This window comes from Populus alba, chromosome 4, assembly GCF_005239225.2.
Source record: "Populus alba chromosome 4, ASM523922v2, whole genome shotgun sequence".
NCBI lineage: Eukaryota > Viridiplantae > Streptophyta > Magnoliopsida > Malpighiales > Salicaceae > Populus > Populus alba.
This window is the reverse complement of record NC_133287.1, coordinates 15744412-15767854: the sequence shown is the minus strand read 5'-3', so window position 1 is coordinate 15767854 and position 23443 is coordinate 15744412. Positions and strand designations below refer to the sequence as shown.

At 35.1% G+C, this 23443-nt stretch overlaps 2 protein-coding genes and 1 long non-coding RNA gene across 4 annotated transcripts; 2 read left to right on the top strand and 1 right to left on the bottom strand.

Annotated features, from left to right (window-relative positions):
- Nucleotides 1–394: 394 nt before the first annotated feature.
- On the top strand, nt 395–9009 carry LOC118050694 (presequence protease 1, chloroplastic/mitochondrial). The gene is made up of 19 exons (XM_035061117.2): nt 395–762; nt 839–1022; nt 1533–1707; nt 1815–1947; nt 2051–2121; nt 2339–2422; nt 3025–3115; nt 3698–4218; nt 4307–4471; nt 4556–4774; nt 4864–4991; nt 5232–5421; nt 6024–6107; nt 6202–6299; nt 6540–6804; nt 6887–7049; nt 7176–7356; nt 7931–8002; nt 8598–9009. The coding sequence occupies exons 1-19, from the start codon at nt 465–467 to the stop codon at nt 8737–8739; spliced, it is 3264 nt and encodes a 1087-aa protein (XP_034917008.1). The 5' UTR covers nt 395–464; the 3' UTR covers nt 8740–9009.
- A 1752-nt stretch (nt 9010–10761) lies between these two features.
- On the bottom strand, nt 10762–17588 carry LOC140955510 (uncharacterized). The gene is made up of 3 exons (XR_012169703.1): nt 17162–17588; nt 16595–16668; nt 10762–12335 (listed from the first exon to the last, which is right to left on the bottom strand). It is a non-coding gene; the product is annotated as an uncharacterized lncRNA (long non-coding RNA).
- Nucleotides 17589–19512: 1924 nt separating this feature from the next.
- LOC118050865 (cyclin-dependent kinase inhibitor 7) lies at nt 19513–21511 on the top strand. Of its 2 annotated transcripts, none has more exons than XM_035061344.2 (4): nt 19513–19904; nt 20489–20538; nt 20671–20853; nt 20974–21511. In XM_035061344.2, exons 1-4 carry the CDS (start codon nt 19593–19595, stop codon nt 21041–21043), a joined length of 615 nt encoding a protein of 204 aa, XP_034917235.1. In that variant the 5' UTR covers nt 19513–19592; the 3' UTR covers nt 21044–21511. The 2 variants fall into 2 exon arrangements, with proteins under 2 accessions (XP_034917235.1, XP_034917234.1); XM_035061343.2 differs by having other exon boundaries at nt 20668–20853.
- The last annotated feature ends 1932 nt before the right edge of the window (nt 21512–23443 follow it).

Below are 23443 nucleotides of genomic sequence, written 5' to 3'. Positions count from 1 at the left end.
GCTCTAAATATATAAACAACTAACTATAATATCGATAAAATTAAACTCCAACTCGGATGAAAACTCATCATCCTTATTTTTTTTTCTAAAACAACATCGAGTTATGTGTGGTTGCTTTAAAAACTTAAAAAAAAAATATTAAGAATAAATGAATTTATATATACTTCCCGTCTATAAATAATTTAAATCAAGATTTATGTTTCCAATCAAGGTCTATTTTTTTTTTATATATATATGTTTCCATGACACGTGCATGAAGTGAGAATAAATAAGATGATAATTTCATCAAATGTTTTTATTTTTATTTTTTATGATCAAGAAAAAAGCCCAAAACGACACTCCAAAGTCACATCCTTCCCATCCTTCACCTCTTGATATTTTCCCTCCTTCCCCCGTTAGACCCCGATAAAACAAGAAACAAAACCCACCTCTCTACCTTGGCCCCTCTCTTTATCTCCAAAAAAATGGAGACAGCAGTTCTCCTGCGCTCTTCCAACAAACTAATCCTCAACCATCGCTACTACTCTCCTCATAACTTCTTTCGCCTTCTCTCATCCTCCTCCTCCTCCTCCTCCTCCTCCACCCCTCGAAATTCCCACCGTTCGATCAACCCGCTCACTTCTCGCTCCCTACCCCACCGCCGCCGCCGCAAACTCCTTCCTCTCTCTGCCACGTCGTCTTCCTCCTCCCCCTCTTTTCACTTCAACAAACACCACTTCTCTACTCTCTCTCCTCACGCCATCTCTACACAGTACTCTCCAGGTCAAGTGTATTTCATTTTTCCAGTTTAAAATCAGAAAAACGAATAACTGAGTTTTGATTTTGTGTGTTGCTGCAGATGTCAGCAACGTGTCTGACGAGGTTGCGGCGAAATATGGATTTGAGAAAGTATCGGAGGAGTTTATCGGAGAATGTAAATCAAAAGCTGTGTTATTCAAGCATAAAAAAACTGGAGCTGAAGTCATGTCTGTTTCTAATGATGATGAGAACAAAGTTTTCGGCATTGTTTTTCGCACTCCTCCGTAAGTTCTTAGTATCAGCATTAGTATCATCCCTTGTTTTAATTTGATGCTAAGTGGATGCAGTTATAGTGGTTTATTATGTAATTTAGATAAAGAAAATTGGATATTATTGAAATCTTGAATTAGTTGTGATAGTTAATTTTATAGCATTTAGCATTCTTTTTCGTTGTTTTAAAGCTTAATTTAGTGTTACGTGGATGCAGTTGTGGAGGTTTATAGTAGAAGAGTGTGGATACTATTGAAAATCTTGAATTTATTATGATTGTCCAAGTGTTGAATTTGTGAAAGAAAACGGCTATGGAGTGTTTTGTATTTGAAAATTAAAAGCTTTGTGAAAAAAATTTGTGTTTTATGCTCTTCTCGGTTTGGTTATCAGTGAAAAATAGTTTCTTGAGAGGGGACCTGAGAACTTGTTAAACTTGTCAGATTTTGTAACAAGCATCACAAGCTGACTAGTGACTAATTTAGTTGATGTGCAAGCTACTGATCGTGGCTAATGGTGTAATGCAGGAAGGATTCAACTGGGATACCGCACATATTGGAACATAGTGTATTATGTGGGTCAAGAAAGTACCCATTGAAAGAACCGTTTGTTGAGTTATTGAAAGGAAGTTTGCATACTTTTCTGAATGCATTCACTTATCCTGATAGGACTTGCTACCCAGTTGCTTCCACGAATACAAAGGTAAGAGGAAATTGATAAATGTACAACATGCAACTTTGGGTAATAGAGTAGTTCTTTTTTCGGATTTTGTTTAGATTTTAATTCTTGGACCTTGTTTTCCAAAACAGGATTTCTATAACTTGGTTGATGTATACCTGGATGCTGTATTCTTCCCAAAATGTGTGGAGGATTACCAGACTTTTCAACAGGAGGGTTGGCATTTCGAGCTCAACGATCCTTCAGAAGAAATATCTTATAAAGGTTGCACATAGAAATATATCCAGCTACTTGTTAGGCAGTATTATTTGCTCTTTTTGCATGCAGCATCTTCATCTTTAATGAGTTTATTTTCCCTTTATTTCAGGTGTTGTTTTTAATGAGATGAAGGGTGTCTATTCCCAACCTGATAATATTTTAGGGCGGACTGCTCAGCAGGCAAGTTCCCCCATCTCTAATTGTTTGATTTTAATCATTTCTGTATGAAAAGTGTTGACTACTTTGACATTCCTTCATGTCTGTTTGGAATCATTCATGGGTGCAATTTTGTGAATGCAGTTATTCAAATGTTCACTAAGTGCAATTTATTTTATGGACATGTCTCCACTACACATTATCTTATCCTTAATAACTGTCACTTGCAACTTCTGTGCAGGCTCTTTTCCCAGACAATACCTACGGTGTTGATAGTGGAGGGGATCCAAAAGTCATTCCCAAATTAACTTTTGAGCAATTTAAGGTCAGTCTCAACATCCTTGTTCTAGTATGTTAGTGTAGAAGTGTCTATACTATACAATCCACAGCTGTTTTTTTTTTTTTTTTTTCCTTTTTTTTTTGTGCGGGGGGTTGTAAATTCTTTCCAGGTTTGAAATGATATTCTGGTGTGTCAAACTGACCATTTTTTTTTTTTCACTGTCTTGACTGAAAACTTCTGGAACTTTGATGGCACTAATCCATTTGTCTGGACTTAGAAAACTTGTGTGTTTTCATTATAGCTTTTAGAAGTTGGATACCTACAAAACAATATATAGACTAGGACAGTGAATATTTTATTATCCATTCACTCTTATGTATTGCCTGCTGCAATAACTTCTGCTTTGTGGTGTGATTTTCTCGTCAAGTACATCTGTTGCCTAGTATTTTCTAACGTGTGAATATTTTTATGCATGAATATTTAATTTATTTTGCCCGTGTGCAATCTCTGGCACTGTAGTGAGAATGCTATATATATATATATATATATATATATATTATTTCCTTGGCTTTAATTAGGATCAGTCTATTCATGATTATGACTTAACACATAAGGTAATCTCTTCTTTACTGACTAAAATATCACAGGAGTTTCATGGTAAATATTACCACCCGAGCAATGCCAGGATATGGTTTTATGGAGATGATGATCCAACTGAGCGCTTACGCATTCTGAGTGGTACTGCATCTGAGTCCAATCTCTGTTGATAAATTATGCAAGCAGTTTACGTAAACCATTTTTTCCCATTTAAATACAAGGCACGGTGAGCCTATTAGAAAATACCCAGGTAATTTTGTCCTAAAGGAAAGCGTTTGCAGAGCTACAGGTGTAAAAGGTGAAATGATGTTGGCCATGAGTGTCAAGAGTTGATGTTCACAAAACAGCTGAAATGAAACCAAAATTTATTCATTTAATGGGTTTTGTCCGGTGGACTTTTGCAGCTGTTTCATATATTTTAATTTGTCTAAATAATTATGTCATCATGCTTCATCATACTATCACACTATCATACTGTTTAAGTAGAATAAGTTATGTGTCTGTATTCACAAAACCTGTAGGCTGGCCTATAGATTGTTAATGTTTCTTTTTTAGTTCTATGATCAATTTGCTTTAGAGGAATACTGTGTTGTGTACCTTAAGATCATTATACAGTCAACATTCATCTCATATACCATCACTTGTAATATTCAGCTCAGTAATTAAGAAAATTTCAGGATTCTGAAAAACTTGTGCTTTGATTGTTCTCTCTTTCTCTCTCAGAGTATCTAGATATGTTTGATGCAAGTTCAGCTCCAAATGAGTCAAGGGTTGAGCAACAGAAACTTTTTTCAGAGCCTGTCAGGATCATTGAGAAATATCCTGCTGGTGATGGAGGTGATTTGAAAAAGAAGCACATGGTATGCCTTAATTGGCTGCTAGCAGATAAGCCCCTAGACTTGGAAACTGAGCTTACACTTGGCTTTTTGGATCATCTTATGTTGGGAACTCCTGCTTCTCCCTTGAGGAAAATCTTGCTGGAAAGTGGTCTTGGAGATGCCATTGTTGGTGGTGGAATTGAAGATGAGCTGCTTCAGCCTCAATTTAGTATTGGGTTGAAGGGTGTCTTTGAAGAGGACATTCAAAAGGTAGAAGAATTAGTCATGAGTACACTTAAAAAGTTAGCAGAGGAAGGATTTGAGACAGAAGCTGTGGAGGCATCCATGAATACAATTGAGTTTTCTCTCAGGGAAAACAACACAGGGTCATTTCCTCGTGGCTTATCACTGATGCTTCGATCCATGGTAAGATTTGATTATTTTTTCCCTAGCTTCTGCAAACCAGTCATCATTTATTCATTTCAAGCATGATTTATGTGGTTTTGTTTTGTAGAGCAAATGGATATATGATTTGAATCCCTTTGAGCCTTTAAAGTATGAGAAACCTTTGATGGACCTAAAAGCAAGAATAGCTGAGGAAGGTTACAAAGCTGTTTTTTCTCCTTTAATTGAGAAATTCATCTTGAACAATCCTCATCGTGTTACTGTTGAAATGCAGGTAAACAGTTAAATCTGAAAGTTCAGTTTCTATTTGTATTGTGAAGTAATTGCTTCAGATGACACTGGGTGTTTTCTGTTTCAGCCTGATCCTGAGAAAGCTTCTCATGATGAAGCTGCTGAAAGGGAAATTTTGGAGAAAGTTAAAGCAAGCATGACTGAAGAAGATCTTGCTGAGCTAGCACGTGCGACACAGGAGCTGAAATTGAAGCAGGAAACTCCCGACCCACCTGAAGCTTTAAGAAGTGTTCCAAGCCTCGTTCTATGTGACATCCCCAAAGAACCCATGCATGTTCCCACTGAGGTTATTGTTAAGCTTAGTGTTTTGTACTTGAATATCCTGCATCCAAGAATTTTGGAGACTTGTACTGAGCATTTATTTACTAACTGTAGGTTGGGGATATCAATGGAGTAAAAGTATTGAAGCATGACCTCTTCACAAATGATGTCCTTTATGCTGAGATTGTCTTCAATATGAGATCACTGAAGCAAGAACTTCTTCCTTTGGTGCCACTTTTCTGGTGAGATGTTGCCTCGAAGATTATCTCCATGGTCATTTCTTGTCATGCATGCTTTTCTTTCCTGCCTCCACTGTTAACAAATGTTCACAAATTGAGTTTTGCTCAGTTCAGGATAACTGATCAGAAATCTTATAAACAATGTGTTATTCTTGGTCAATTTTATTAGCTGGGCCCTGTGTCTCGTATATTTCTTTGCAGAATATTTATTCATATTTTCACTATTTATCGATGTCCTTCCAGCCAGTCATTGCTTGAAATGGGCACAAAGGATTTGACCTTTGTGCAACTTAACCAGTTGATTGGAAGAAAAACTGGAGGTATATCAGTTTATCCATTCACATCATCTGTTCGAGGCAGGGAAGATCCATGCAGTCATATAGTTGCTCGGGGGAAAGCCATGGCAGGGCGTGTTGAAGACTTATTTAACCTGGTAAGTGTGGTTGAATTGTTTTGTTTCTATAGCCGGTTGAAGTGGCTTTCAAGCACTTGTGTCATTGTAGGTATTGCAGTTGCCTTTTTTTCCCTGAAGGTTTCAGCACACTGGGAGAAATTTGATTAATTTTGCTCCAGTGTCTTTTAATGTTTTTTCTCTTGCCTGCTCCTGTTTGTTGAAGTGCTAGTTTCTAGAAATTGAATTTACTGATAGGTGATGCATTCTAGAATCTGGAAATGCTTTCTTTTTTCTTTTTATTGCATGTCCTTGTAAATTCTTCTTTGATACCTGAACCAGTTGAAGAAACCCAGATAGCAACAAACTAAAATTTTTGAAGTATTGGTTTTGCTTAAGCATGAATACTATATAGCTACTGGTTTAGTTTCATGAAGATGTTTTTTTGACGAAGGCTTTACATGGTTTTATTTTTATTCTTTTTTCAAGCCTGCATTTGTTTCTTGCTGCAAACATCTGTACACAGGAAGAGACCTATTTTCTGATACTTTGAGCAGATGCTTTATGTTTCAAAGTCTGTAGCTACATTTACAGAATCAGTTGCCTGGGGATGCAACCAATGGATGCAATGTTATTTGTTGTAGGTCAATTATGTTCTTCAAGAAGTCCAATTTACAGACCAGCAACGCTTTAAGCAATTTGTTTCCCAAAGTAAAGCAAGAATGGAGGTACTTATTCATATTTTTGTATGATGAATCAGAAATGAAATTGGGTCTTTGTCTTTAATAACATCATCTCAATGTTCTCAAAAACTATCTTCAGAACCGTTTAAGAGGCAGTGGCCACGGAATTGCAGCTGCAAGAATGGATGCAAAGTTAAATGTTGCAGGATGGATTTCAGAACAAATGGGTGGTGTAAGGTTAGAATGTTCACCTTTTGGATTAATCTGTAACTCTTTGATTTCATCCAACAACCTAATACGAAACAAGTGTTTCAGCTCTAGGATTTCAATACATATGCAATAACATTGATTTGTGATTTTGACATAATGCTAATTGCTTTGAATGTACAAATAAATCATTAAAGATTCAAGTTTAATGGATAGCTTTCTCGCTGCATGAAATGACACTAACACAGCTCAATTGTTGGGGTTCTATAGTTACTTGGAATTCCTAAAAGCTCTCGAGAAGAGAGTTGATCAAGATTGGGCTGGAGTTTCATCATCTCTTGAGGAAATTCGTATGTCCTTATTTTCAAAGAATGGATGCTTGATAAACATGACTGCTGATGGGAAAAATCTCACCAACTCAGAAAAGTATGTTAGCAAGTTTCTTGATTTGCTTCCTAGCAAGTCTTCTATTGAAGCTGCTGCCTGGAATGCTCGCCTTTCTCCAGGAAATGAAGCTATTGTGATTCCTACACAGGTGAACAAACTACAATGTTGTATGCCATATTGTCTCTTATTCTTGTTGCCAGGGTAAAATTCTGAGCTTTCACCTTCTACAGGTTAATTATGTAGGCAAAGCTGCTAATATCTATGACACCGGTTATCAGCTTAATGGGAGTGCTTATGTTATCTCCAAATACATTAGTAATACATGGTTGTGGGATCGTGTGCGTGTTAGTGGTGGGGCATATGGAGGGTTTTGTGATTTTGATACTCACTCAGGTACAATAATGAGATGTAGTGCCCAGCATGGAATTCCAATTACACACTGTTTGGAACTTGAAAGGAGTTTTAACAGCTACAAAATATAAATCTAACCATTGGAATTCAATTTATGATTTTTTGTAGGAGTGTTCTCCTTTTTATCGTATCGTGATCCCAACCTTTTGAAGACACTTGATGTATACGATGGGTCTGGTGCTTTTCTACGTGAATTAGAAATGGACGATGATGCTCTTACTAAAGCAATTATTGGAACAATTGGAGACGTGGATTCATACCAGCTGGCAGATGCCAAAGGTTATAGTAGGTATGTGGAGAGCATGTTTTAGAACCATTTTTGACTCATCAATTTTCTGGACACTCAAAAACCTTTGTTTCATCGTTTAGTCTTCAAAGTTTCCTCTAGAGAACACATGTCTGGGTGACACATACTGTTAATAATTCACTCTTTGGAATTTTTTTAGTGAGATGAGAGATGCAACCATAACCGTGGCCCTGTCAGAGGCACTTAGAACTTCTGACAATAGCTTCCTCCATTGTGTGTGTGTGTGTGTGTGTTTTGTAGGGTTGACTGCTAGCTTCTCTGGCTGCCATTTTAACGCACTTCTTCTTTGATTTGAGCTTTTTTATCTGCTTGGTGTGCTTAAACAAGGAATATTTAAACACTTTTCTCTTTATTCCCCCACCCCACCCCACCCAACCAAACCCCTATCCAAAAAATACAAAACACAACCACAATATGTGGAATCAAAATCTATGAGCCTGAAATTAGAAGTCAGTAGTTAAGCAAAAACTTTAAGGAAATGCAATTCTAATTGGTTTTTATTCTTTGTATTATAACCACGTGCACTAACTATATTGTTGTATCCCTTGCCTTTCAGTTTATTGCGGTATTTATTGGGGATCACGGAAGAAGAAAGGCAAAAGAGACGGGAAGAAATATTGTCAACCAGGTAACGGTTAAGGTTTATTTGTTTAATTTCTGCATTGACCAAACACTAAACTTGTGAAAATACAAAAGCATTGGTTGGTTTTTACCCAGAATGCAAGACAGAGCCAGTATCCTTTAAATAAACGTGATAGGGAGAGGAAAATAATGGGAGAATCAAGGCCATATCATTTACATGTATTTTAATGATAACAATGCAAATCGTGCAAATTGCGATTTGTTTGGCGCTTCACAAATCTTATCTCTCTGTAATCATGTCATTTTAATTGATAGTTTGAAATTTTGTTCATCATGAAACTAACATCATTCTTTTTAGAAGAACTAGAATGATATATAACTTGTAGGTGTCAAGGAATCTAAAGTTGTGCGGCTTCTCTTTTCTTAATTGAAATCAGGGTCAATGCTCAAGCATTTAGATGTATTTTTCCTCTTAGCACAACTACTTTGATTGTTAGCCATAGACAATTTGAATGACATTGGCTTGATTATATATATATGAAGAACGAAGTTTTGAATATAGATCCACACCAGCACTTGTCATTTCCTCGGAGCTTTTTCAAGATTTTGAACCTTTCCTTTCTCCTCTATTTTTTCGACAGCTTGAAGGACTTCAAGGAATTTGGGGAGGTAATCGAGGCTGTTAAAGATAAAGGGGTTTCAGTTGTTGTGGCATCTCCAGAGGATGTTCATGCTGCAAACAAAGAGCGTTCTAATTACTTTGATGTGAAGAAAGCCCTTTAATGCCTCATGGCAATATCAGATCAGATCAGATCAACTGATTATTTTTTTTCTTACAGTGATTGACAAATTATAAATGAAAAAGATATCAGAGGGGAAAAAAAAAATTAATCATAAACCATACACCATGTCAGTGGTGCCGCAAAGGTTACCTGTATCATTAAACTTTGAACAGTATTGTATATCTCCTTCAAGATTAACTGGAGAACCGTTGTCTTCCTGTTCTCCCCATATTTTAATGGGTTGATAAACCATCTCAAGACGTTTCCTGCACTTGATCTCACCATTGATTCAAGTTTTCTTTCTATGCGAACAACTACATTGGAACTTATTACTATGTTAAGAACATCTTTTCTGTATTTTGGCTAGTAAAAGCTTTAAAACTTGACAAGGATCAACTGTCAATAAATTTTGAAGTAGCAGTCCCTGATTTCATCATCAAGGGCTCTAAAAAACCAGAACGAATTTAAAAACATTTTTTTTTAGCTCCAGTCTACCATTTAATTTATGGGTTCAAATTTAAACCTTGTCAAAGAAAAGAGGGCGGGGAGAAAAAAAATGCCAGATGATATCCTGAGAGAAGCCTTCTGCCTTGTGAGGGTTATACAAACAGAAAAGCACCGTGCTCAAAGTTGAAACAAGAACGAAGGGTTTTTGTAAAGTGCGAATGTCGTAGAAACAGGGAGGAGAAAAAAATGTCAGATGATATCCTACAAGAAGCTTTGTCAGAGATTCTTTCAAGATTACCAAAGAAATCGCTCCTGAGACTCAGGTGCGTTTCAAAAGCATGATATTTTTTAATTTCCAGTCCTACTCTCATGACCCTTCATCTCAACAAAACCACCACTAAAAAGAATGGCCTTCTTCTCTGTAAGTATCGCGTAAATGTGAAAACAAAAACGAGGGTTACTTTTTATAACCAGACGAGCATTTCCCGATTACTAGGTAGAGGAAGTTCATTGGCGCCCCTTCAAGAGCCCAAGAACTAGGTTCCTTAATTGCTGCAAGTGAAAGGATCACTGGGAAATTGATTTCAAATTGGAGGAGAAGAGATGACCGTTGCACATTCAAATCTTCTCAGCGCAGCGTTTTAATTACTCATGTTAAGTTCAACGCAGCGTTTCGTCCTAGGAGGCTTAAGTCCAACGCAGCGTTTTATGTTATGTTTACGTTTTGTTTACCACATGTGGCTTGGTAATTGGATGTCAGGAATTCCTATTTTGTAGGAGGTTTCTTTGTACTGCTGCTTTTTATGCAACAGCATGCACCAGAGAACAGAACAGTTTGAGAAATATAACAGAAAATGAATGAATGAATGAAGAGGGGATTCGGGTGAATCATCCTTCTGTTCTATCCATTACTGTTTCCTTATCTTTTCCATAGTTTCTTTCTTTCATCCTTAGTTAATCTACACAAAACTCTAACATAGTAGTTGGCTCATTGAATATTGATCTTGCACCAAGTAGTAGTAGAGCCTCAGACCTTCAGATTCTAGACATGGCACTTGAAACTCGATTACAAGATCTTAAGAGGATTGAAGATTCTTTGGATGCTGCAAGCAAGCAATCTCAGAAGTATGAACAAGTTATGAAGCTGCTCGAGTTTTATGGTCAGATATTGAAAATACTACCTCCAATCACGAGGCTAAGTTTGGAGAGTTAAAAGATCTTATTAGTGGACCGAATCAACAAAGCTTTATTCTACAGAAACTGTAGTTACCTGTAGATGAATCCAGTCCTGCCAGAGATCAAATAATGAAGGCTCTACTTAAAAGGCATGCTCTACTTGTGATGGGAAACTTCAAATCTATAAGGTATATAAACCTAGGCATGAATTTCCAACTTTTGATAGAGATGATGTTTATGAATGGCTTTAGAAATATAATCACTACTTTGAGAATGAAGAAATTAATGATTCTGAGAATCTTAAGTTAGCCTTATATTACCTAGATAGAATGACCTTTTATTGACACCAAGACTTCATGAAGAGTGTAAGAAATTAGAAAGTGAGCTGGAATGTGAAGATTGAAGCTTTGTATAGTAGGTTTGGGGTCAGCAGGACCCATTAGAGGAACTTAAAGACTTTAGACAAACTAGCAGTTTGAACACATACATTCAGGATTTTGACATCCTGTGGAATAGAGCTAAAATTAGTGAGAAACAAGCCCTAGTGTTGTTTGTGGGTGGTCTAGAAGTGGAGATAAAAATAAAACTTAGTGAAAATATTTGAGCCTAAAAACTTGAAACAAGCTTATAACCTAGCCATATTACAGGAAAATACCCTCACTTATAGATTAAATTTTGCTTTAGATGAGAATCAAAGTTCTCCTCGCATGCATTAAACTAGCTAGTCTGTCGGATTGCAATTTTAGTGTTCTTGATGACTGATAGTATCGTATTATTGCTTCAGTTTGATATAGAAAATTTCTATATTGTGCTTCCTTTGATAGATAACCTTTTCTTCATATAATCTCATTCCTTGGTTGAAGAAAACAAATCTGATTCAATTTCGCTTTCTGAAACTTAAAATTAATTAAACTAAACCAAGCCTGCAGAATGGTTCAACCAACACAAGACCTACTTGAAAAATAAAAAATAAAAACAAATATAAATGTTAAATTTGCTTCAATCCCTAAAAGCAATCGCCAGTCGCCCACCTTTCTGTCTCTCGTCTCTATTAGAAAATTTTCTTCCCCTCTCTTAGCGAAAGACAAAACCTTTTGCTTTTCAATGCTTTTCCTCACTCATAAACGGCAAATGGTATGCAATTGCTTTTTATGTTTTTGGCCTCACTTTCACTGCTTTCTTTGAAATCGTTCTTTCTTTACAACCATTCTTATAGGTCTCCTCCTGCTTTTGCCTCACTTAGGACCTCTTATGATGATGACCACAGACAACTCTTTTCTACCTCTCATATAACCAAACCGAAATTATATTATACGAAGATAGAACTTTGCAGAGAATGGAGGCTTCGGAGCTGCCACGTATGGTGAACTATTGCCACGAAATGATTTCAAGGTAGTAAACATGCTTATGATACAGCTAAATCATATTTAAAAATCTCAAACTTGACTAAACAGTCTCCACTGTCCAAGCAAGGACCTGGTGAAATGTAAGCTTGGCCTTCTGATTGGATGGAGAAACATGACCTGATTTGTGAAAAAGGGGGTTGGAAGCAGTGTGTAAATCCTTCAGCTTGGTTATCACAAAGAACACTGGTAGAATTTTGTAAATGAGAAGGCAAACTCATGGCACTGCATTATGCTTCAACACTTTGAAACGAGAGATTTGTTCAATTACTGGTGATCAGTATCCAGGATCAAATAGATGGATAATGTTTGGCCGCAAACTTTAGCTTGGAAAAACTTTACAGAAAGCAGAGATATATACTTTAGAAATGAGAAGACCATTTGACTTCTGCCCGGAATGTTTACATTAATGGGATCGCTTTAAAAGCTTTTCAACACTATATTTTTCTTCCTTCGCTGCGTGCCTCAAGATTTTTCAAAAAAGAAAGTAGATTATCTAAGTAGAAGAGAAATAAAAGTTGGGTGATGCACCTTTTTCTTTTTCGTTGCTCCCATACCACGTGAAGATAATCTACAAATGCAAGCAGGCCAAAAACATAAAATGCGAGGAGGATAGTTCAATGTGTCAGCAACTCTGAAAACTCATCAATATCAATAATTTACTACCACTCAGCATCAGTATGTGCAGTGAATCTGCTATCATAATTGCATAACATTTGCCGTTTATGAATCTTTTTTTTTTAACCAAGTCCACAAGTATATATGCATCCAGGGCTTCGTCAGTTTACTCGCCAGGAAATTTTATTTTTGGACTTGTAGGGCACATTCATGCAGTGCCGCCATTTTAAGAAGCAGAGAAATGCCTGTGACCTATTTATTCATCATCATGCAAAGGTCATACCGGCTAGTTTTATGTCCCCAAGCTAGGCTATTCCGGAAGCTTTACATGGGTTTTTGCCTCATCCACCTACATTCCATCCAAAAACTTTTGGCGCACTTGTGTTTAGGACCAAAGTGATTCAACGAACAGAAGAGTCTAGTGTGACTCAACTACAGAATTTTTTGGAATTTGCATCTGACTATTACTGCATCTCGGCACCCATTTTTTGGAATTAGAAGTTGAGACCATGTTTAAATGCTAATGACATGCTTGGATAAAGGAAGTAAAGGAAATAAGGAGTTTAGTTTCCGAAGGAAAATGAGAGCGAACAAGTACTTGATTATCCTGGTACCATGTGCGGGGGCAAAAACTTAAGCACTATTATTTTGTGATACTGATACATGTTTGGAAATTTAGAATATGAATTGATATGATATTCTTTTGTGAGAATATAGTTCTATCATTTATAATCAAAAGATGGATGAAATTGTAAGAGTAGATTCCTATGGACTTGCAAGAGCAATACTGGATAAAAGATTTAGAATCATGAACTAAATTCTCCCCCATTACTACTCTAATTAGAAGTAGTAATCTTTTTATTATTCAGAGCTATAAGGTTTATTTTCTTTATCATCTGTTGTTATTGACATGTTTTTGTATTATTTTCTAGGTATCATTTAATTATCATCTCGGAATAGAAGAGCCAGAGATAATAAAAACAAAGGGGATATATTTCTCTATACTTAGGTTGCTATTGTTTTTCACCAGTTTTTGCGTTTGCAATGAAACAAACGCAGTAAAGTGTTTGGTAACAAATTAAATTGTGTTTTGTACTGTATGGTCCACTAAAAAATTAAGTTTGAAACATAGTTTTTGCGCAGCAGTTTTTACGTGCTTTTTTAAGTAAGTTTTGTGACACTCTGTTTATTATTGCGTTTCAAAAACGTTTTTAAAAAAAATTAATTTTTTTTTTATTTTTTCCTTTGTTTCAAATTGATATATTTTTGGTGTTTTCAGATCATTTTGATGCGCTGATATCAAAAATAATTTTTAAAAATAAAAAAAATTATTATTTTGATACATTTCCAAATAAAAAACACTTTGAAAAACAACCACAACTACACTTTCACCAAACATTTTATACATGTTTTTTGCTACACATAAACTTCAACAATAATTTTTACAAAATACATGTCTAAATTCAATTAACCGTATTTTTTTTAAACCACAACCACAAAAGCTACCTAAAAAATAACACACTCTTAATGTCTTGAAATCACATAAATTTACTCCAAAAGTATTCTAAATATATATTTATTTTATATCTCTATCTTTATCTCCTCAATCAAATACTTTTCTGACGATTTAATCTTTGTCACTTCTTTTGTGAGATAATACCCGCAACATAATTCTAAGAATAAGTACCTGCTAATAATACAAAGAATATATATACACATACACACACACACATTGAGCCACAACCGGATTAAGCTCCAAGATAAAGCTTGGTTCGGCTAGGCCCAACCAAGCCTAGCTCAAGCTCGGTTGGGTCATGGCTCAACCAAGCTTTTCTAGCTCGGTTGGGCCACAACCCAATCGAGTTCTCTGACTCATCTCTCTCTTGCATATTCGTATCTCTCATTCCTTTCTTACTCTTCTCTTTCTCTCGTTTATTTTACTATTTGTACAGGCTACAACTTTAGTTAAGTGTCCTTTTTCATGGTGGGCTACTCTATATATTTTCTAGATTTTTTTCAAGGCAATATATTCTCAAGTTTAGTAAGAGGGGAAAAGAAGAAGATTTCATCTCAACAATGTAGTAAGTGCGCACGCTATATGGCATGACATCAAGGTCAAGGAGTCGCAACCTGGTTGTTTGATTTAAGGTTACTATGAGACCCAAGTGGACTAATCTTATTTAAGATTCTATGGTAAGGGACTAAATATGGTTAAAAAAAAGTATTAGTACTTTTAGCACACCTTACATGAGGTAGGTTGCATTATGTGATCTGGATGTGGTTTAAAGGAGTTAATGGATTTTTAACCGGTGGTCCGTTTATGGCCCAAAACAAAGATTTACATTTATGAATAAATATGACATTTTCAATTTATTATAGGCTCAAATGCCTAGATAAATTCTTATATGAAGAATCCATATAGGTGCTTTAACAGGGTTCACCTATCCTGTAAGGTGAAAGCGTTCCACAACTCATATATTATAGTGAAAAATATTATTAATTAAAATTGGTGAATATTCAAAATAATTATAAGAATTTACTAGTCAACTTTTAATATTTAAAAATCAGTCTGCTTGTAGGTCCAACATTTATACCTGAATGTTGACCCTTAATTTTCATAAAAGAAAACATTTAGGGTTATTGAAATATTGGTTAAATCCTTAAGGAATTTTAAAAACTTATTGTAAATTCTCAAAAAATGCAAAAACAAAAATTTTCTAAAACAATACTAAAAAAACATTTTCTCTCTATTTTTATAAATAAAATGTAATTTTTTATAAGGGTTGAGACGTATGCAACAAGCATAAATCAATTTTTTAAAGACATGTTTGACAAAAACCAAAACTATTAAAGTAGACTTAAAGGGTGTTTTCTAAACACACCTTTAAGCCAAAGAAAACCTTTAATGAAAACATTATCAATCAAACAAGGTCTTAACCTTTGACCTGATTTTGACCCGACCGGGTTGACCCAGAACTTTTGGTTTGACCATAAACAAAACTAAATTCCATTGGTTTGATGTGAAAAACAAACCAAAACCTAAACCAAAATCCAAAATAAAATAAAACTTAAAAAAACACAAAAACTAAAAAAAAAAATTATCAAAACCTAGAAAAACAAAGACATAAAGAACATTCAACATGAACCTAACAATGTAGATTTCAAATGAAACTAGATATGGACAAACCAAGGATACAAACATGTTGGAAATCATGCAAGGATCAATAACCTAACATTCATGCATTTTAATTATCACTCAAAAACCATAATTTTGTCAACATGAGTTTTGGTTCAAAACCAAAACCATAGGATTAAAACCTACTGAAATTATGTTATTAATATAAATAAACTCTATATTATTGATTAATAAAGTCACTCAAAGGGTTCTGTACAAAGAATTTGATCAAAATTGATCCAAATCATTGGGACTAAAGTAACGTTCTTACCAAAAACACAAAAACACTACATTAAAACCCAAAAATACCCAGATATAGAAGTAGCCATTGTCAAACCTAGAACTGATATTTTAGGCCTCTAAAACATACTTTTTTAGTTTAAACAAACTACATTACCATAATCAAGCATATTTGAATTAAAAGAACCAACAAACAACAATAAATCATCCAGATTATGCAAGATGTTTCAAATTAAAAAATTATCAACTTAAAATAGCTTATATTTTTAAGTAATATGGATTCAAAATTGGTTTTTCTAGGCTCATATTGGTCATAAACAGACCTTGTGTTTTCTTGTTTCACTTGACTGAATCATTTCTGTATTAAAAGGAGTAAACACCTGATCAGACGTCATAAACCAATCTTATAACAACATTTACAGAGACTAGATCAATGCATCAGCCAACCTAGCCACTAACATCCATAAGGGAAACCTTTTAACTGACTGTTTTCGTAAGACGCTCACACCTCTCAATCTGAAATGTAGTTTCTCAAATAACCTCTCATAGCAGCTCAAGCAGGAGTTCAAAAAAAATCATTTCAGAAAGTATATATCTTGCGGCAAGGAGCAACACAACTCTACTCTGAAACTCCCATACCAGCAAAGAATAAGCAATGAATTATGAAACAAAGCATCGGTTCACAACAGGAAGGATAATTCAAAGAAAATCAGCGAAAAAAGCTAGAAAAAGCTCAAAATTCCAGCATCAGAGCAAAAAAAAAAAAAAAGGGAGTGAAAATGGCTTGACACACTTACCTTGAAAGGGGACGGCATAGAGAACAGCAAAAACGACTTAAAATGTTGAGGAGGACCACAAAGGACACTGGATCCTGTGAAAGCAAAAATAAAAAATAAAACAGATAATCAAGAGGAATAAAAAAGCAGAAGTGCATCGAAAACAAAAGGCAAAAAGTGGGGAAATCAAAGTTTAACATGAGAAAATCCAACACCAAAAGAAATCAAGAAAAGATTATAGAGGAGTGTAAGCAACCCATCCTAAACAAAGTTGAAAAGCTGCAATCAAACTGCTTGAATAAGAAAACTAAGGAAGAGAAGACAAAAAGAGACGATGCACCCTGCCTGTGTAAGCAGAAACCAAAAAAGGAGAAGAGCCAGTACACCCTAAAGCAGAACCTAAAGCATTATATATGGGATGGAGAAAAGGGCAATGTAAGCCTGCCATGCTGACCAAAAAAACAAACAACAGGATGCCACAAACCAAGCACAAAGGAACAGTTTAGATTAGACATGCTTGAAAGTGCTTGATTATTAAAAAAAAATCCAGAACAGGACAGCTCTCCCCTCAACAAAGGACATATATACCTAGCAACATGCCAACCTCAACATGCATTCAATGGATGGATGTCGGCTCAAAGAGCCCAGACCCGTAACGCCCTCCCCACCTTTCATGAGCAAGGAGAAACGCCCCCAGCTCTGCGAAACCCAAAACAACAGCCTTAGAACCTAGCAGAATGATCAAACACCCATCAAGCAATAACATGGCGAGATTGAAGGAAGCAACTTATGGGTAGCCTAAAGTGAGACTGTCAAACGCATGTTAGGCCCTAAATTCCTGGAAGAGGAAGCTTGCCAGCCGAGAGAAATGCTAGCAGATCAATCATAGAAAGAGAAGAAAGATAAAGGCCCTGTTACGCCCAGCCAAGCCACTGAAAACACCAAGTTAAACAGAAGAGAACCTGCCCATAAAAGAGCCAGCCGAAAAAGCAAGCCCATAGTGCCCCAGCAGAACAAGTAAGAACCTATAAAACACTTGAGGGTCTAGCCCATTGATCAACAGCGAATCTTGTCTTTTTTTTTTTTTTTTTTTGCGAAGGTCCTGGGTTCGATCCTCAAGGAGTACCAGCATGTCACCCCGCGGTGCCTTACCTGCCTACTGGCTTGCAGGATGTTCAGTGGGCCCGGGGAATAGTCGTGGTGCTCGTAAGCTGGCCCGGACACCCCGGGTTACCAAAAAAAAAAAAAAAAAGTAAGAACCTATAAAGAGCTGCCCTGTTGTGGTGCATAGAAATTTGTCTCTTTGATAATATTGGTAATGTCACTCAAGGTTTAATGATCATAATCACCGACTTACCTCAGTGTCTCAATGCTTCTATTCAGAGTATGTTTGTTTTTAATGTAGTTTTTGTGATTATAATTTTTTAAAAATTAAGTGTTTAAAAAAGTATAATTAACAGTGATTAATTGAATTTAAATATATGTTTGGTAAAAATTATAAATGAAATTTATATATATAAAATAATTTGTGGAAGTATAGTTATGGTTGATTTTCAAAATACTTTTTATTTGGAAATGCATCAAAATAATATATTTTTTAAAAAAAATATATTTTTGATATCAGCACATTAAAATGATATGAAAACATAAAAAATATATCAATTTAAAATTAAAAAAAATTAATTTTTTTTGAAAAGTGTCTTTAAGACATAAACATAAATAGAATTATATCAAACTCAGTAAAATAAATAAATATAAAAACATATGCATAAAAATTATATTTCAAACTTATTTTTTTTAATAAATTTCAAGATATAAAATATAATTTGATTTGTTATGAAATGCTTTATATATATTCCAATCTTAGTGCTTAAAAAAACAAATTGATTGGAGCAAAATTGACGAATTCAACAGGATACTCGACAACCTGGTTGTTTAATGAGGGAGAATTGAATTGTTCTTGGGAGAGGTTGGCTGGCTCTTCTATAACTGAATAGCTGCCGCCTGCCATCACATTTATTTGAGAAAAATTCAGTTTCAGTACTAATTATAACTACCTGATTCGTACATTAACTGTACAGTATTATTAAGGCTTCAGTCGGTATAAGCTTGTGGGTCTGCCGATAAAGAATTAGGTGAGCTACACTTATCTGAACCCACATCTTTAGAGGGTGCATGTTAGTTTAATATACCGGTAATAATTGATTTTCAAAATATTTTTTATTTAAAAGTATATTTAAATAGTATGAAAATATATATAAAAAAATTATTTAAAAAAAAAAAACATAATCTCAAACAATTTATCATAGACGAATAAAATATTAGTCTAGCAATTAAAATATTATTATATCTCTATAAAAATAAAAATATAAATTTGATATCTAAAGAACACATGAAAAGGCAATTACTACGAATAAAAAGAATATCAATTTAAATTTTTATCTGTCCTTTTTTTAATTTAATTTTTTGTTTACCTTGGGAGTCTTTTATTTACAAATCTACGTGGTTTTAAGTTTGTAAGTATTATGGAAAAGACTTCAGTAGTTTTTTTAAAATTAAAAACCACCAATATAAAACTATGTCGTTTTAAGAGAGATTAGAATTATCTGAGATCACCGGTCGAGGATATGATAGAAGTAAGAAGTGTTAGCAGGCTAACAATAAATAAATACATACACCATAGGTAAAAGTAGAAAAAAAAAAAAAAAAAAAAAAAAACTGCACAAATGGCATGCATTTTAACGTGTTAGCAATTCATTGGTCATCAAAAGAATCTCTCAACAGCCAGATCTCCCTAAAGGATCCCGATGTTGTTTCCTAATCACCGTTAATGTAATCAGGACCAAGTCAAAAGGGAACATTTAAAAAAACAAATCTCAGCCGTCCATTATATCAACGGCTTGCCTTCATTCAGTGCCTCCGTTTTAACTCTCTTCACTTAACGCTCTCTCCTGTCTTCAGAAACCAGAATCAAAGCACACAAAAACTCAAAATTAAAGTAAAACTTAAAAAAGAAAAAATGGGAGAGAGCGCGAGAAATAGTACGCGGGTAGCAGAAACTGAGATTCCGGAATCCTCGATCACAAGTTTCTCAAAGAAAATGAATTTTGATTTCGAAGAGTTTAACTCACCCTCGTTGAATTTGAAGCTCCAACCTCATCGTTGCACCAGTATGTCGCCGCAGAAAGTGGTTTCACCGGGAAATTCTTCGAATCCCGGTGGCGTTCTAACCGGATTTTCCAGCTGCGGCGACTCTCCAGTACTTTCCTGCTGCTCCAGCAATGCACCGGTCCAGGTTGTGAAGGATAGCTTGAGGTTTCTAGATCTAGAGGTGAATTTGAAGTTCAAAAGTTAGAATTTGGCTAAATTTTGGTCATGTTTTGTTTCTGTTTGTTCGCAGAGAAAATAGAGGAAAAAATAAACAAGTATTTGAGATGCTTCTGGAATCTTCATGCGAGTTTAAAACTCTTCTCAGTATGCGTAAACTTTCCCTTGTTTTCTCAGTGAACAAACAGAGGCGTTCGTTCAGATTCTATCATGGAATTTAAGTCTTGCAGTGTGTTGCAGCTTGTTTTGTGAGAAAAGAAAGAAAAACAACCGGGAAGCTTTAGATTTTGACAAGCTTTATGAATATGAAGTTTTTCTCAGTCCACGCAGGTTTTTCTCACTAAACAAACAAAGACATACAAAATTTGCGACGTGGTTTGATTTTACAGTTTGTTACTGTTTGTTTACCGAGAAAACGAAGGGAACAGGATTTCACACTCTCTATTTCAAAATTAAATAAGTTTTGTTTGTTCGTGGTCGTTACTATTTTTTCCTTTATTCTTTAAATTTCAGTTTCTCGTGTTTAAATAGGAGTACCTATAGCATTAATTAGCAGTAATAATTATGAAATCTTATTTATATTTGCAGGCGAAGAGTCCCGAAACGGAAAGCTCAACGTGCAATGACAGGAAATTCAGGTTCAATAGTAATTTATAATCTATCACCTACGCTTCATTAATTAATATTCCTCTATGGTCTCAGAAAACGAAACCGTCCTTAACCTCTTCATTTCTCCAAACTAAAAATCACCCTCCCTTGCTTGGCAGCAGAGAAACCACTCCTTCAAGCGAGTTTCACGGCAGCACCGATCAGATGGACCCACCGGCAGCTATAGAGAAGAAGGAAAGTCTTCGCCCGAGAGATTCACCGGCGGTGAAAATGCCGAGTCAGGCGGAGATCGACGCGTTTTTCACGGGGGCAGAGAGAGAGGAGCAGAGAAGATTCGCGGAGAAGTAAGTGGTCCTATTGTGCAGGGTGGCAGTTACTTTTTATGTGGTGTGGCGTGGGATAAGGAGCGTGGAGAGGACGGAAGAGTAACTAACTGCTAACAAACTTGTATTCGAGATTTGCAGGTACAACTATGATGTTGTGATGGATTTGCCATTGGAGGGTCGCTACCAGTGGATTTGCTTGAAGCCATAGAGGATCGACAAGAGAGTTACAGGAGTAGCCTTCGTCTAGCATGTGACCACCATTGAAATTGCCAATTTCAGGGGAAGCTTGTCTGGTTTGCTGCTGTACAGTTTCTTTTTTCTCTCGTGGAGGACTCTCATTATTTATATAATATCTGAAGCTCGATACTACACAGTGATCGAAAGAAACGAGGCTCTTAAATAAAATTTCCAGGACTTTGAGCTAGATAGAGTGGCGGGTACGGTAGCAATTCCGGCGGTTGTTTTTTGGACTTGCAGGCATGGGATGGGTTTTATTTTGTTCTTGTATTGGGGAAAAAAGTATTTTTTTGTTTGAGCCTTAGGCTTGGCTGTTTATGGATGTTCTTTTTCTTGTTTGTTTTTTCAGAGCAATCTTTTTTTTTATCGTTACCTCCATGTCCCTTTTCTGCTTAATCTTGGAATATTATCTGAAATATCAGGCCATGATGATTTCTTCTGCAAACATATATATATATATCTTGGAGGTTTTCTTTTTCTCTTTTTTTTGTTTAGAAATTAGAACCGCGGCTAAAAAATTTATTAATATTTTAAATGAAAACAAACAGAAAAGGTTTTCTAATTCTGGAGTTTAATTTCTTTGTAAGAGCACCGTTCCTGCATTGAGATCATGTCTAACTAGCTTAATTTCTGAGAAAAAAATAGTTAGAAATTCAAGATTTATCCATCGATCCATACATACATACATGCATATACGAGAGGCTGGATCAGAGACGTGCACGCAGCACGCACGTACGCATGATCAAGGGCGAAAATGGTAAATTTGTAGGCTTACCGTGGTCTTCTAATCAATTATTAATTTGTTTGCTTCGCGATGGAAACATGCTTCTGGGGATCGGATACGTTGTGATATATTGTCCGTTGGAGAGCTGACATAATTGGCTGTATTGTACTGGTGAGAGCATATCAGATATTTCTTGCTCCGGAAGCCAGCTTTACAGGATACAAGATCTTCGCCGTTTAAAAGAAAGCACGGCAGCATCTTCCCATAGAAGGGTAAAATTAAAATCGTTATCGAGATAACCGAGCATGCAAAAAGCTCGCCGGGGGATCAGAAACTAGCTAGATCACCGGCAGTATATTGCACGATGGCTAGCTGAAGGGCACTGACAACGACATACAAGTGGCAAGATCACAGCGAGCCACATGTTCCTAAACTTGGAAAAAGACGATTGAAAGAAAGAGGCCAGAACGTGCAGTGTGCTTGCCATGTATAGCTGCTTGCAGATATGGTCCTTGTGGAGGGTGGCGGTGGGGCATAGAATGTATTGCTTGTTAAGGAGGAGATCAGTGGTCTCTTTCGATTTTGCTGTTTCTTACAGTTTTATCTGCTTACGAAACTGATAATGATATTGTTTACAAGGAAGAATCGTTTGTGCTTTTGCATCTCGACTATATATATCCTCTTTGTAAATTAAATCTCTCCTTGTGTATATATAAAGTAAGAGTAACAAATATTCTTTTCACCTATCATCTTTACAGGTTTCTTTTTGACTTTTTGGTCAACTTAGAGAAAGATTCCCTCTCCCTCTCCCTCTCCCTCGTGTTTTTGTATTTGTTTACCCTCCTTTTTTTTTTTCACTCGTTCAAGTTTTTAAAGTGGAGTGTTTGGTAAAAATATTGGATTGGTTCGGTAAAATTGAGGTTAATTTGTAAAATTAAAATTATAAGATTTATAATAATTTTATAAAAAATAAATTATAAAATTTAATTTTTAATTAATTTAATATTAAAAATTAAAATTAAAAAAAAAAACAGACAAAATTATCCTGAATTAATCTATCAAACTCATTATCTGAGTTATGAGATTAAATAATCTTTTATATATATATATATATATATATATATATATATATATATAAAAGTTAATTTACTAAACTGTAACCAAGATTATAATAATATTATATTAAAAAAATTAAAATAAATTATAAAGTATAATTTTAAATAAAATTATTGTTAAAAAATAATATTAAAAAATTAATTAAAAAAATATAATATAATAAAAAAAATCTAAATTTACTCGATTAACTGTAAAATATATAATCTGAGCCTTGGCTTTTACTTGGGTACATGCTCGTGGGTTTTTCCTTTTTCTTACTTCTGCTTCGTGCGTGGGCTCGCTTGCTGAGCTCATAGTACTCTCGATCCTAAAGAAAGTGTTACACTGGTACTCCTATTAGTTTATTTTACAGTATAATTGTGGTCATGTTTTAAATATATTTTTTTGTTAAAATGTATATTAATAATTTTTTTATTTTTTAAAAAAATTATTTTCAACATAATATAAAATGATTTGAAAACACTAAAAATATATTAATTTAAAATAAACAAAAAAAATTAATTTTTTTTAAAAAAACAAAAAACAAACAGT